We start from the raw sequence: 12,251 nt of genomic DNA, 5'->3' as shown, positions 1-12,251 counted from the left end.
ACAGGGCTGTCTGTGAACCACCGCCACCTCCACCCAATCCATCTTTAGACAGCTCATCATCGTGTACATCATCTCCCTTGCGTGTTCCCGTCGATATCTCGTCTTCACCTATCGTGTGTCTCCACTGACCCCAATTTTTGTCTCTCCGCTAGTTTATTACTTTTATTTGTACCCGCATCGTTCTCCGCCTCGGTCGCCGGTGCCGAACCTCGCATCACCATGTCCGAAATCTCCGATGACTATGTCGACATCTCTTCCGAGACCCGCCTTCATATGGACGTCTACATGGAGAAGCTAGGCCGTCACCGCCGTTTCAGTAGCTCGTCAAGTGACGGCTCGTCCGGCGCCGGATCATCTGGACAGCAAATCGCCCCGGTCAAGAAGGCCCCCACGCACACCTTTCCTTCGAGCCTCCCGGACTGGAGCAACCTCAAAGTTCTCCACCGCGGCACCCTTCCGCCTCGCAGCCACTTCTTCCTGTACGACAATGAAGAGGAAGCCCTCACCAGGGACACCTCCAAGTCCAAGTCCAAGCTCCTGTCTGGGACATGGAAGTTCCACCTGACCACATCGCCGTTCGATGAACCCCGGGACTTTTACAAGCCCGACTTTGACACGTCTGAGTGGGACGACATTGTTGTCCCCGGCATGTGGCAGTGCCAGGGCTTTGGCAAGGGCCCGCAGTACACGAATCTCAACTTCCCCTGGCCCGTGGACGCCCCCAACATTCCTTATGATGACAATGAGTGTGGCCGTCACGTGACAACGTTCCAAGTTGGGGACGACTTTGCCGACCACCAGCTCAGACTGCGATTTGAAGGTGTCGATTCTGCCTTCACCGTCTGGGTCAACGGCAAGGAGGTTGGCTACTCCCAGGGCGCTCGCAACCCCAGCGAGTTCGACGTGACGGACCTCGTCAAGATCGGTGAGGACAACGTCCTCGCGGTCGAGGTCTACCAGAGATGTGACGGCACCTACCTCGAGGACCAGGACCAGTGGTGGCTCAGCGGCATCTTCAGGGACGTCTACCTCCATGCCTTTCCCAAGTTTCACCCGGTTGACTACTTCGTCCACACCATCCTCGACGATGACTACAAGGATGCTACCCTCAAGGTCGACATCGAGATGGACCGCGGCGCCTACGTCGACATGAAGCTCCTCGATGCCGACGGCAAGCTTGTGGCCAAGGACATGTTGATCTTTGACCGCCACAACAGCTTCGACATCCGCGTCAAGAACCCTCACAAGTGGACCGCCGAGACTCCGTACCTGTACACGCTCGTCCTCAACTTTAAGAAGTGCAGCCTGGTCCAGCGTGTCGGCTTCCGTCGCACCGAGCTCCTCAAGGGCGTTTTCTGCATCAACGGCGAGCCCGTCAAGTTTCGCGGCGTCAACCGCCATGAGCACCACCCCGACTCCGGTCGTGCGGTGCCGTACGAGTTCCTCAAGCGTGACCTGCTGCTCATGAAGCACTTCAACATCAACGGCATCCGCACGTCGCACTACATCAATGACCCGCGGCTGTACGACCTCGCCGACGAGCTTGGCCTCTGGATCCTTGACGAGGCCGACCTCGAGTGCCACGGCTTCGGTGTCGTCGGTAACAGAGGAGAAAGCTGGGCCACCGACAACCCCGAGTGGCGCGAGGCCTATGAGGACCGTGCGAGACAGATGGTTCAACGCGACAAGAATCATGCGTGTGTTGTCTTGTGGTCCTTGGGCAATGAGTCCTTCTACGGGTCAAACCACCAGCACATGTACGACGTGATCAAGAGTATCGACAAGTCCCGTCTCGTGCACTATGAGGGCGATTGGGCCGCTCGGACAGCGGACATCTACAGCAGGATGTACGCCTCGGCTGACGACATTGTGAGCATGGGCTCCGAGAAGCAGTGGTCCAAGCCTCTCGTCCTGTGCGAGTACATCCACGCCATGGGCAATGGACCAGGCGGCATCAAAGAATATGTCGAGGCCTTCTACAGGTACCCGCGCCTCATGGGAGGCTTCGTGTGGGAATGGGCCAACCATGTAAGTCGCCCAGTGGTGTAAAGTCGAGTGGGTGCCGTCTACTAACAGTGACAGGGCCTCCGCACCAAGAACGAGGACGGCGAGGAGTACATGGCCTATGGCGGCGACTTTGGCGATGTGCCCAACGACTACAACTTTGTCTTTGACGGCCTCTGCTTCGCCGAGCACACCCCGACGCCCGGCTTGCGCGAATACAGCAAGGCCATCGAGCCAGTGCAGACGCTCGGCATAAAGGACAACGAGGTCACCATCATCAACCGCTACGACTTCATCTCCCTGGACCACCTCACAGCCACCTGGCACATCGTCGCCGACGGCATGGTCATCGGTGGCGACCAGGAGGTTGAGATCCCCAAGGGTAAGCACTCTTCGCGCGCCGTCCCACGCGGTTGTCGATATCATGTACCTTAACTAACACACCAGCTCAGGCGTCAAACCACACACCAAAGCCCATCTCAAGATCAAGGGTCTCCCGAAGAACCTCGCCGCGGAGGCCTACCTGCACATCGACTTCGCCCTCGCCAGCGACACGAACTGGGCCAAGGCCGGTCACCTGGTCGCCTTCGGCCAGGTCCCGCTCTCCAAGCCCCCCTCCATGGCTGTCATCCTATCCTCCCTCTCAAACCCCTTCGTCGACCCAGTCCCGCAGGTCACACAGGCCTCCCCCTCCCTCCTCACCATCACCTCCTCCACGGGCCTCTCAATCTGGGGTCTCGACCTTCAGCTCGGCACTATCGCCTCCTGGCGCAAGGCGTCCCGCCCGCACCTCGAGCTCCTCGCAGAGCCCCTCGTCATGGACTTCTACCGTGCCCTCACCGACAACGACCGCGGCGGCCGCTTCGGCCCTAACTGGCAGGACCGTCGCCTCCACCAAACGCGCCACTCGATCCGGCGCGTAGAGTGGAGCAAGGAGAAGCACGGCCTCGTTGTCAACGTTCACTCCCGCATCGCCCCGCCCGTCCTCGCCTGGGCCGTCGACACCTGGACCACCTTTACCTTCCATGGCGAGGCTGTCTATGTCAAGGTCAAGGGAAAGCCCAGTGGTCCCCTGCTGCCCGACACCTTTGCCCGCATCGGTTTCACACTCGGCGTCCGCGGCGTCGAGACGGCCGCCTGGTGGGGCCGCGGCCCGGGCGAGAGCTACCGCGACAAGAAGGAGAGCCAGGCATTTGGCAACTGGGAGGAGACAATCGACGACCTCTTTGTCGACTACGAGTTCCCGCAGGACGGCGGTAACAGGACCGACGTCCGCTGGGTCGAGTTCCGCGGCCGGCTCCCCGACGACGGCGGCGACGAGAGCGCCATGGAACGTGGGGATGACGAGCCCGCCCTCGAGCGCCTCATCCGCGCCCGCTTCGGCGACCTTGACGGCGCGTCCTTCTCGGCGATGCACTACACCACCAAGGACCTCGACGAGTGCACTCACCCGTACGAGCTGCACAAGCGCAAGAGGGAGGACACTGTTGTGCGGCTCGACTGGGCGCACCACGGCCTGGGTACCGGGTCGTGCGGCCCGGCGACGCTGCCGCAGTATGAGCTAAAGGTCGGGGAGTTTGACTTTGAGCTTGTTTTGGACTAGGCCGGCAATTTGGTCTGTACGTGGGTTCAATGGGCCCGTACGAGTATCACAGGATCTGCGCCATGTGCTGTAATGAAAAATGCTGCCTCACAAAAGTGTCTCACAACACAAGGTATGATGTGACGGAAGTGACTCTGTGATGGTGATACTTTGTATTATGCTAGGCTGCAAACCGAACGAGTCAATCAGACAGCTCACCCTGCACCCCCCGCACCTTTGTTCTCTTGTCGAGGTGCCAACAACCTCCTCTGACACCGGGCCCTAGGATATGGAAAGTGACTACTCAGGCCACGGTGTATTCGTATGCTCCGATTAGGTCATCACTCGGATGCACCAGCAAACCATCCAAGGGGAAGCACTGGCTGTCCCAGACGGCATTCTCTTTCGAAGTCCACCGCGCCCTGAGGTACGCCATGCCGTCACGCTTCTTATCGGGGCAGGCGTAGATGTTGGAGTGGTTTGGGTCGACGCCAAACTTGTAAAACCACAGCAAACGGTCGTCCTCTCCGTAGACGAAGGGCATCACGGGCAACTCTCGAAAGGCGTCCAGGTTGGAGCCTGGGGGCGTCGCTTCTACGGAGCTGTTTCCGCCCGGGGTGTAGGAGATGATGCCGTCGGGGTCGGCGTAGACCCTTTGTCCGCCCGGTTTGGAGATCTGGTTGAGAGGTCAACGACGACGACAAAGGAGGGTGTTTGTGGAGCATGGGAGTTGGAATGAGATGGGTGGAAGGCCATGACGAAGATGGCGAGTGGAAGGGCTAGTGGATGAGGGCAAGTAAAAAGAGTCGAAACGAACCCGAAGCTTTCTGAAGAGGCTATCGACAACCGTCGTGTTTCCGGCCGGACAGTTTGCACCGGAGAAGTCTGGGCAGTAGGTCGTGGGCATGTGCTCGCCGAGCCAGAAACGTCCTTCCCTTGCGTTGATGGCGTAGCCATCCGGACATGTCCTTATCTGAGTGGTTTGCTGGGACCAGTAGGCAAAGAGGACGGACGGCCCGGCGGCAGCGAGAGCCACAAGGGCCAAGAGAACAGAATAGAGTTTGACGAGCATTGTGTTGGGATTATTTGTATGGGGTTTCTTGGGAGAGAGGTATAGCTTGATGGTCAACGATGCTGGGTTGGGGATGTTTACTGACGGCGGGCTGTGATGATGAATTTGGGAGAAGAGTGAGGTCAGTCATCCGGAGAGTTGAACTTTATAGAGATAGCAAGGCGAATATGTCCGAGGAAGGAGGCTACCTGAGCGAAGGGGGTAGGATGCGCGTGTTCGCTTGGATCTTAACGGATTGGGCAGCAGCAGTCTTTCCAACCGTCTCATCATCTTTCCTAACAATTCTTTCTGTAGGTACTTTGTGTGAGCCTTCTCCAACATCACCTCAGTTCTGGAAGGATAGCAGGCACTGCTTCCTCTTCCTGTCTACCTAGGTAGGATGTCAATGGCGGAACTTGACTCTGTTCCTTCCCTTCGTTGTGCTTCTGAAGCATGCCACTTGCCGAAAAAGGGCGACGCTGCAAGCGCTTATTTCCGCAGACGCAACTTCGTCATTTGGTTCCTGTGCGTTCCTTCTATCGATTGACGAAGCCTTCCAATGCCAAGAAATCGTGGCAGCTCACGAGATTAGCCCAACTACCTATCACAGCCAGGAGGCGGATGCTTTGGACTGAATACGAGGTGAATGACATACCAAGTCCTTGTAGTCCAGTGCCATTCGCCGTCTAAGGGACGTCCATCTTGAGACACCTGAGGATACCAGAGTCCGAAAGTCCTCTCTACCTCGCGCTATCTATACCTGAGGGAAAGTAGAAATATCTTGACAGAATGAATATTTTGACTTTCCTAACCTTGTACGTGAGATATGATCATGGCTGATAAAAGATGTAGCAAAAATGACGATTCGGGAATCGCATAGTCTAAGCAACCGCTGGTCTACCGCTAGAACACCCGGATCCAATGCAACCAAACGCCGGACCTTCCCAGAGTCTTTATAACCTCTAAAGTATTTACACCTGACGCGCTTCTAACATCTCACCATTACAACGACTCCTCCTTGTGAATCTCGATACCGGCCGGCGCGCCGACCAGGGTCTTGCACTGCGCGTAAATGACGAACTGGCCAGCGACCAGGCCGCAGGTCATGACGATACGGGGACCCAAGCCGGTCAGCAGCAGACGCTTGGGGCCGAACTCCCTGGCGAGCTGGATCATGCGGCTCGTGGCTCCCTGCTTCGGGTCGCCGGCGCCCTTATTAATGGCGGACAGCAGGGTGTCGGCCGGGTGAGAGAGCACGGCGGCAGCGACGCCTGCGACGATACCCGAGGCGAGCTCGACGCCGGTGGACTGCAGCTGGGTCATGGCGGCCTTGCGCTCGGGGCCCATGGTGCGGTAGATGAACTCGACGGCGGCCTCGTGGACGGAGAACTGTCCGACGGCGTAGGGGACCTGCTTGAACAGCAGGGGCACGAAGCCCGAGTAAAAGCCCTTGATCCCCTCCTCGCGGGCGAGGCGGGCGAAGCCGGGGGCGAGGCCGGAGGCGTAGCCGCGCTGGGAGACGAGGCGGATGCGGGTGGCCTCGAGGGGGCACAGCAGGATGTCAGCGAAGAACTCGGCGGTGGCGCTGGCGCCGAGGTAGATGGCGGTGCGCCTGTCGACGGCGCGCTCGGGCCCGCCGGCTACGGTGATGAACTGCTTCTTGAAGAACTCGTAGCCGGCGAACTTGCCGCCGCCCTGGACGAGGTAGCCGACGGCGGTGGGGCCGAAGCCGGTCAGCAGCGCTGACGCGCCCTCCTTGGCGACGATGGTGCGGCCGGCCTTGACCATGTTAAGGCCCTTCATGGCATCGTCGACCTGGATGCGCGTCTTGACGACGTCGATGGGCGTCGCGGCCTGTGGAGTGAGAAGGAACTGAGCACATGTGGTTTCGCGGAGTTACGAGGGACGGCAATGGCTTACACCATGGGTCGAGGTCGCCGCGAGGGCGCCTGCTCCAAAGAACTTTGCATAGTCAATGGGCGAGAAAGTCGGCAGCTCCGACTGTGTTGGTTTGACTGCGGCCATGGTGTGTGTGATTTTCCTCCCTTTTCCCTTTTCCTTTTCCTTTTTTCTGGTGTTTTGTTGTTCCGATGGGTGAACAGAGATCTACGCCGTTTGAAAGAAGAAAAACATGTACACGCAAGGCAGAATGTGTGGCTGCAGAGGCGGCGGACGTCGACTAATAAAGCGCCGCAAGACAAACAACAATAAGAGTCTCGTCATTGCTCCCGGAGCGTCGCAGTGCCTTGGCAGGGGGGGCCCAAGGCCCTTGAAGCCCAGAAAGTGGAGCTGAGTCATCCCCGCTGTGAACGCCCTATGACGTCGATGTGCCAGCGTCGGCGGTGACGGAACCACCGTTCGGGGTCTTCGGGATCGTAAGAATTGCAGGAAAATCGTAGGGATAATGGTTGCACTACCTACAGTGGTGTCGCCTAGGTCCCTAGTAAACGGCTGCCATGCAGTTTTCCCCTTCCCTCGGCTCGTTCTCGGATTGGACTGGAGGAATTTCCGCCGCTTGACGGCATTCGGGCTCACTAAGAGCCCCCGAACCCCCAATCCTATTCCAATGTGGACGACAAGCCATCAACTGGTCTGATGCCGTTCGTCCCGACCGGCGGCTGCTCCCGCGCCGCGACTTCAGGCGAGCCTCCGATGCCGAGGAGCTCTCTCCGACCTCGATATCAATCACTGGTCTCTCCGTCGGCGCGGAGAACGGCAGACAAGTCCATTGAGTGATGCATTCCCTGACGTCCATCTCATCCACGGCACCTTCAACGGCATCTTCAGTCATGGCCAAACCCATTGCCAAATCTGTTTATCACGGGGATGCACCATAACACCAAAGGAAGCTGATGGCTGGAATCATCCTCGCGCGCCACAAGAATAAATCTCATCAGCTCTATTTATTCACCAATGCATCTCATGACGACATATCGAGGTGGTTCCATGTGGGCCGAGAGATTCTCATACTCCTGTGAGCAATTCAAGTGCTGTCATCTTACGACCAGGTATGAATTGCAATGCGCTCCTTGATGGATACAATATCCCGTAGAAGCTCGCTCCTTAGCACACTTGTGTCCTTCCAGCCAAAATTTGGAGGTGGCTTCCATGCAGACATGCGGACCCTGTGGGAATTCGCCCTGAAAGAATTTGCCTTGCACCTTCTTATGCTATCTATCTGACACCTAGTGGGTGAGCACTAATGTTGACAAACTGTTAATTCGGAAATTTTCTGCCTTGTCGGATATAATACAAAAAAGGAACGCGTGTTTGTCTGGAGGCTGTTGGTTCGGCAACTGGAAATGAGAATGAAGGGAAATTGGAAGGGATTTGTTTGTACACTGGCGAGGTGACTAGTACTTAAACGGAGTACCCAGCATCTAATAGGGTATAGATGTCTCATACCGAAGAGCAGACAACTACATCAGTCACATCAATATCTCCTATTTAGGCCATAACCTAAGCTGTTACTGTTACAAGGCTGAATAAAGCAAGCCTCAGCTAAAGACCCAAGTATATAATAGACTCCACGGCCCAGAATCTACCCCGCTGTCCGAAAGAGAACACAAGGTAGTGCAGCATAGAAGACGACCACGACCACTTCAAGTATGCAATTGGCAAAATAAACTCCTCGACGGGGAATTGAACCCCGGTCCCCTGCGAATCGTTGAGTGACAAGCAGATATCCTCACCACTAGACTATCGAGGACTTTGACATTACTGTCATCAAGCAAGCCTAAGAAGCGCACATCGGACCAACTCTGATGGCCCTGGGCTTAGTCACAGGGGCCCGCCGTGAATACTTTACCAGCCAATACAGGCAGCACAGACAGGTACAGAAATACGAAGGGAGCAGGTTTCCTAGTTGAGAATCTAAAAAACCTTGTGTTTTCTTGCTAGTATTGTGTAGCCTGTTGACATGAGCTATTATAGAGGGTCCTTCCCGGTTAGCTTAAATTCTTTCCTGAGGGAGAGTTAAGGTCATTGAGTAGCTGGGCATACGGCAGTATAGGAAACGAAAAGAATGTGTATCATATGTGTAACCACAACTTAACCTACTCATGTACAACTCTTCCCTAGACCCAATATCATAGAAACAGTTCCTTGAAAAGCTGGATCTCCCATTAGTCATCAGAATAACGCAGTAGTATAACCTTAATCTACTAGTCAATTTGCAACTCTCTTTAATTCTAGGAGAAGCGACACGGTCTGAACCTAAGGTTTGACTACCTGAGCGCGTTTCGACATATTGGAATATCAGTGTAAGTGGGGTTGTTAGACATGAGAAAGAGCTAAGATGAGACGTTCTTAGCGAATATTACGAACTTGTTTGTGAGGCTCCACGTTAATATGGGACGCAAGTCGGTAACAGCGTAGGTTTACTATATACAGGTTCACCAGTGAAAGGCCCAACGCCATTGAGAAAGGTTGTGATAGCAACTTTATGCATGATATGGCTATGTGACCGGATGTTATGAACGCAGCTTATGCCAAATAGTCATTTCCAACCGCCAGCCAATAGTTCCAATGTATCTACAAGAGGTGTGAACAATATGCACGGCAAATCACGTGGTGCCCAGATGCAGGTCTCTGTTTATGCCATGCAGCTGATCAGGCTGCCCCTCATTTCAGCAGTCGACTGTGGCTCTCAGCTGTCAAACTCTCCGTTTTTTTGCTTTCGTCGCCACCACCCAGGCCCAAGAGCCTCACTTTTCGTGTCGACGACGTCCCAATCGATCATGTTCATGACTTTGGTCGCAGACTACAATCTATCGCGGAGCAAGACCCGGTCCTGCGCGGCGTTGCCGCTGCAATTTTTCTTCAATCTTTAGCGCCAAGGGATGAGGTCACCGGCTGCGCTACCGTTCCTGTCGTGACGCATCTATCTGGAGATAGTTTATGTGTGCGACTACGTCAAGCTGGAAGAGGTCACCCGTAGACCTACAGCTGCAACTTTATCGTTTTTTTTTGGCGCTCGCTCAGTCCAACTATAGAGACAAGATGCGATATTATGGTGGCCTAAAGATATAAGACTAACTGATACTTTATAGCTAGGTAAAGATAAGAAATGGCGCAAGACAGGCTGCCCGTCTTGACTAGTAACACACGGCACTGCTACTAGTACAGGGTTGGGTCTTGCTACTAACGAAGAATATATTTCTCTCAATACGGATCACTCAGGACTCGTCAAGTTCTACAAGTTCCGAAGCGATTATGCTATTTTGAGCCGTCGAATCAAAAAGATTTCTGAGGAAGCCAGGGCCGAAGTGGGCAGAAGATTTGCTAAACATGGTAGATCTTTCATAAAAGCACGCTATAAATCGTATTCTTGAGTGCTGACTTTATAGCTTAGACCTACACCTACAACATACTGCTGATTCAGAAGCCTGTCTGGACTCACTGGTCTTCCAGGACATCGAGAGTCGGCAGAACAACATCGAACCAACCGTTGCAGGCACAGGTGATTGGATTTTCCGGCACCAATACTTCATACAATGGACTGAGCAAAAGCAAGGACTACTCTGGATCATGGGAGAACCCGCATCTAGTAAATCAACTATCCTAAAGCATGCTCTTGAAAAAGTACGACATCTATACGGAGCGGACACCATTGTACTTTCGTTTTTCTTCCACAGCCAGGGCAATGAACTGCAAAGGAGCCAACTAGGCTTGTTCAGATCCGTTCTACACGTTGCTCTGGCGGGTCCCTGGCGCTCTCTCTGACCTAGTGGATGAATACCGACGCAAAACAAAAACGGAGGGAAGACACGGGCAAAAATGGGACTGGGATCTGATACCACTACGAGGGTTCCTTGAGTCAGCACTGCCAGAGGTTTTGAAACGGTTCCCAGTCATCATCCTCATTGACGCACTTGATGAATGCGGAGAGGAGTCTGTTGTGCAGCTGATACAATATGTCGAACACTTACTCGCCACCTTCGCACCGACAGACTATCGGCTAAGAATCTGCTTCTCTTGTCGTTATCATCCTGCCATCTACTCCAAGGACAGACTAAGCATACTACTCGACGAAGAAAACCAGGCGGACATCATAACTTACGTACGAACCAAGTTCTATGACGATTATGACGTGCGCATCGGAGACCTAATAGCCCGACATGCACAGGGTGTTTTCATATGGGCAAAATTCGTTGTGGAGCGTGTCCTGCAACTAAAACGCCAAGGGGAGTCCGGAACTAAGATTGAAGCCGAGGTCATGAAGACGCCACAGGATTTGGAAGACTTTTATCACGGACTTATTGAAAAGTTTTCAAGTCGCACAGAGACGTTGGGGCTTGCGCAATGGATCTGCTTTTCAGGAAGAACCTTGACGACGGACGAGCTATCATGGGCCATTGCCTATCAACCCGACTGCTCATATCGCTCCACCGAGGAATTGAGAAACTCGGAAAGTTTTATCACAGCAGATGAAATGGATACAAGACTTAAGTTTCTCAGCTGCAGTCTTGTTGAGATCATGGTCTCAGGGGGTAGGAGATTCGCTCAGTTCATCCATCAGTCGGTGAAGGACTACTTCATCAAGCGCGGATTATTTTCTCTGGATACCAAGTTGGAGACAGGCAGTTTGGTGGTTCCTACTGCCGACCGTTCAATTGCATGGTCTTGTATCCTCCACTTGAACGTCGTCTTCTCTTCTTGTTCTTCAGAACATTCTTGGAAATTCGAGAAGCAGAGTGGCTTTCACGCTTTCCTGGGATATACCGCAACCTCGTGGGTGTATCATATGAAACTTGGCGAATCGGTTGAAGAATCCCCGAAGAAGCTTCTGGGCCTGCTCGAATCCTGGACGAAGTCTCCGTGTCTGCGCGATTGGGCCAGGTGCTCTCTCAGTTGCTCAATACTGTTTTCTATTAAGGACGTATTGCCCGCAGATACAGATTTACATTTCCTCTCGAAATACGGGCCGGCAAAGTTACTGTCATGCCTGATTCTTGACGCGGATGATTCTCAACTCAATTTGAGATATCGGGTAGGCATGACACCGCTTTCATGGGCGGTTCAAAACAAACACGAGGCTGTTGTCCAGCTGCTCCTCGAGACAGAAAAGACCGAAGTCAACTCAACAGACAAAAGAAACCGTCCCATTACATCGGGCGGTCAAGAGTGGATGCAAGACTATTGTCAAGATGCTGCTTGACAACAGAAACATTGACTTCAACTTAAGAGATGACGAAAATCGGTCACCTCTATCATTGGAAGCTAGTAGTGGTAATGAAGCTGTTGTCAAGCTGCTCCTTGGGACAGAAAAGGTCAACGTCAACTCAGCAGACATCAGAAACTGTTCCCCATTACGTTGGGCAGTCAAAAGTGGAAGCAAGACTATTGTTGAGATGCTGCTTAACAACAGAAACATTGACGTCAACTTAAAGGATGATAAAACTCAGTCACTGTTATCATTGGCAGCTACTAGTGGAAGTGTGGAAGTCTTTAGGATCTTCCTTAACTCTGGAAAGTTTGATGTCAACGAAAAAGACGCAGGTGGCAGATCGCCTCTCTCATGGGCAGTCAGCACTGGTAACCAGATCATTGTCAAGTTTCTCCTCCATACAGGAAAAGTTGAGATCAACTCGAAAGATTTGCAACCGCCGAACT

General features: G+C 53.8%; 3 protein-coding genes and 1 non-coding gene across 4 annotated transcripts; 1 reads left to right on the top strand and 3 right to left on the bottom strand.

The window, feature by feature from the left end:
• Positions 1–219: 219 nt before the first annotated feature.
• GLRG_07404 (glycosyl hydrolase family 2) lies at positions 220–3,607 on the top strand (the record flags this gene model as incomplete). The annotated part of the gene is made up of 3 exons (XM_008098089.1): positions 220–2,028; positions 2,083–2,386; positions 2,457–3,607. 3 exons carry the CDS (start codon positions 220–222, stop codon positions 3,605–3,607), a joined length of 3,264 nt encoding a protein of 1,087 aa, XP_008096280.1.
• Positions 3,608–3,890: 283 nt separating this feature from the next.
• Positions 3,891–4,658, bottom strand: GLRG_07403 (uncharacterized protein; the record flags this gene model as incomplete). The annotated part of the gene is made up of 2 exons (XM_008098088.1): positions 3,891–4,262; positions 4,404–4,658. 2 exons carry the CDS (start codon positions 4,656–4,658, stop codon positions 3,891–3,893), a joined length of 627 nt encoding a protein of 208 aa, XP_008096279.1.
• Positions 4,659–5,639: 981 nt separating this feature from the next.
• GLRG_07402 (uncharacterized protein) lies at positions 5,640–6,662 on the bottom strand (the record flags this gene model as incomplete). Its single annotated transcript, XM_008098087.1, has 2 exons — positions 5,640–6,491; positions 6,558–6,662. The coding sequence occupies 2 exons, from the start codon at positions 6,660–6,662 to the stop codon at positions 5,640–5,642; spliced, it is 957 nt and encodes a 318-aa protein (XP_008096278.1).
• A 1,602-nt stretch (positions 6,663–8,264) lies between these two features.
• On the bottom strand, positions 8,265–8,346 carry GLRG_13185. Its single transcript has one exon. It is a non-coding gene; the product is annotated as a tRNA-Asp (tRNA).
• Positions 8,347–12,251: the final 3,905 nt, after the last annotated feature.

This window comes from Colletotrichum graminicola (assembly GCF_000149035.1).
Source record: "Colletotrichum graminicola M1.001 genomic scaffold supercont1.31, whole genome shotgun sequence".
In the NCBI taxonomy this organism is placed as follows: domain Eukaryota; kingdom Fungi; phylum Ascomycota; class Sordariomycetes; order Glomerellales; family Glomerellaceae; genus Colletotrichum; species Colletotrichum graminicola.
Note: the sequence above shows the minus strand (reverse complement) of the source record. Positions and strands in the feature narration are given on the sequence as shown.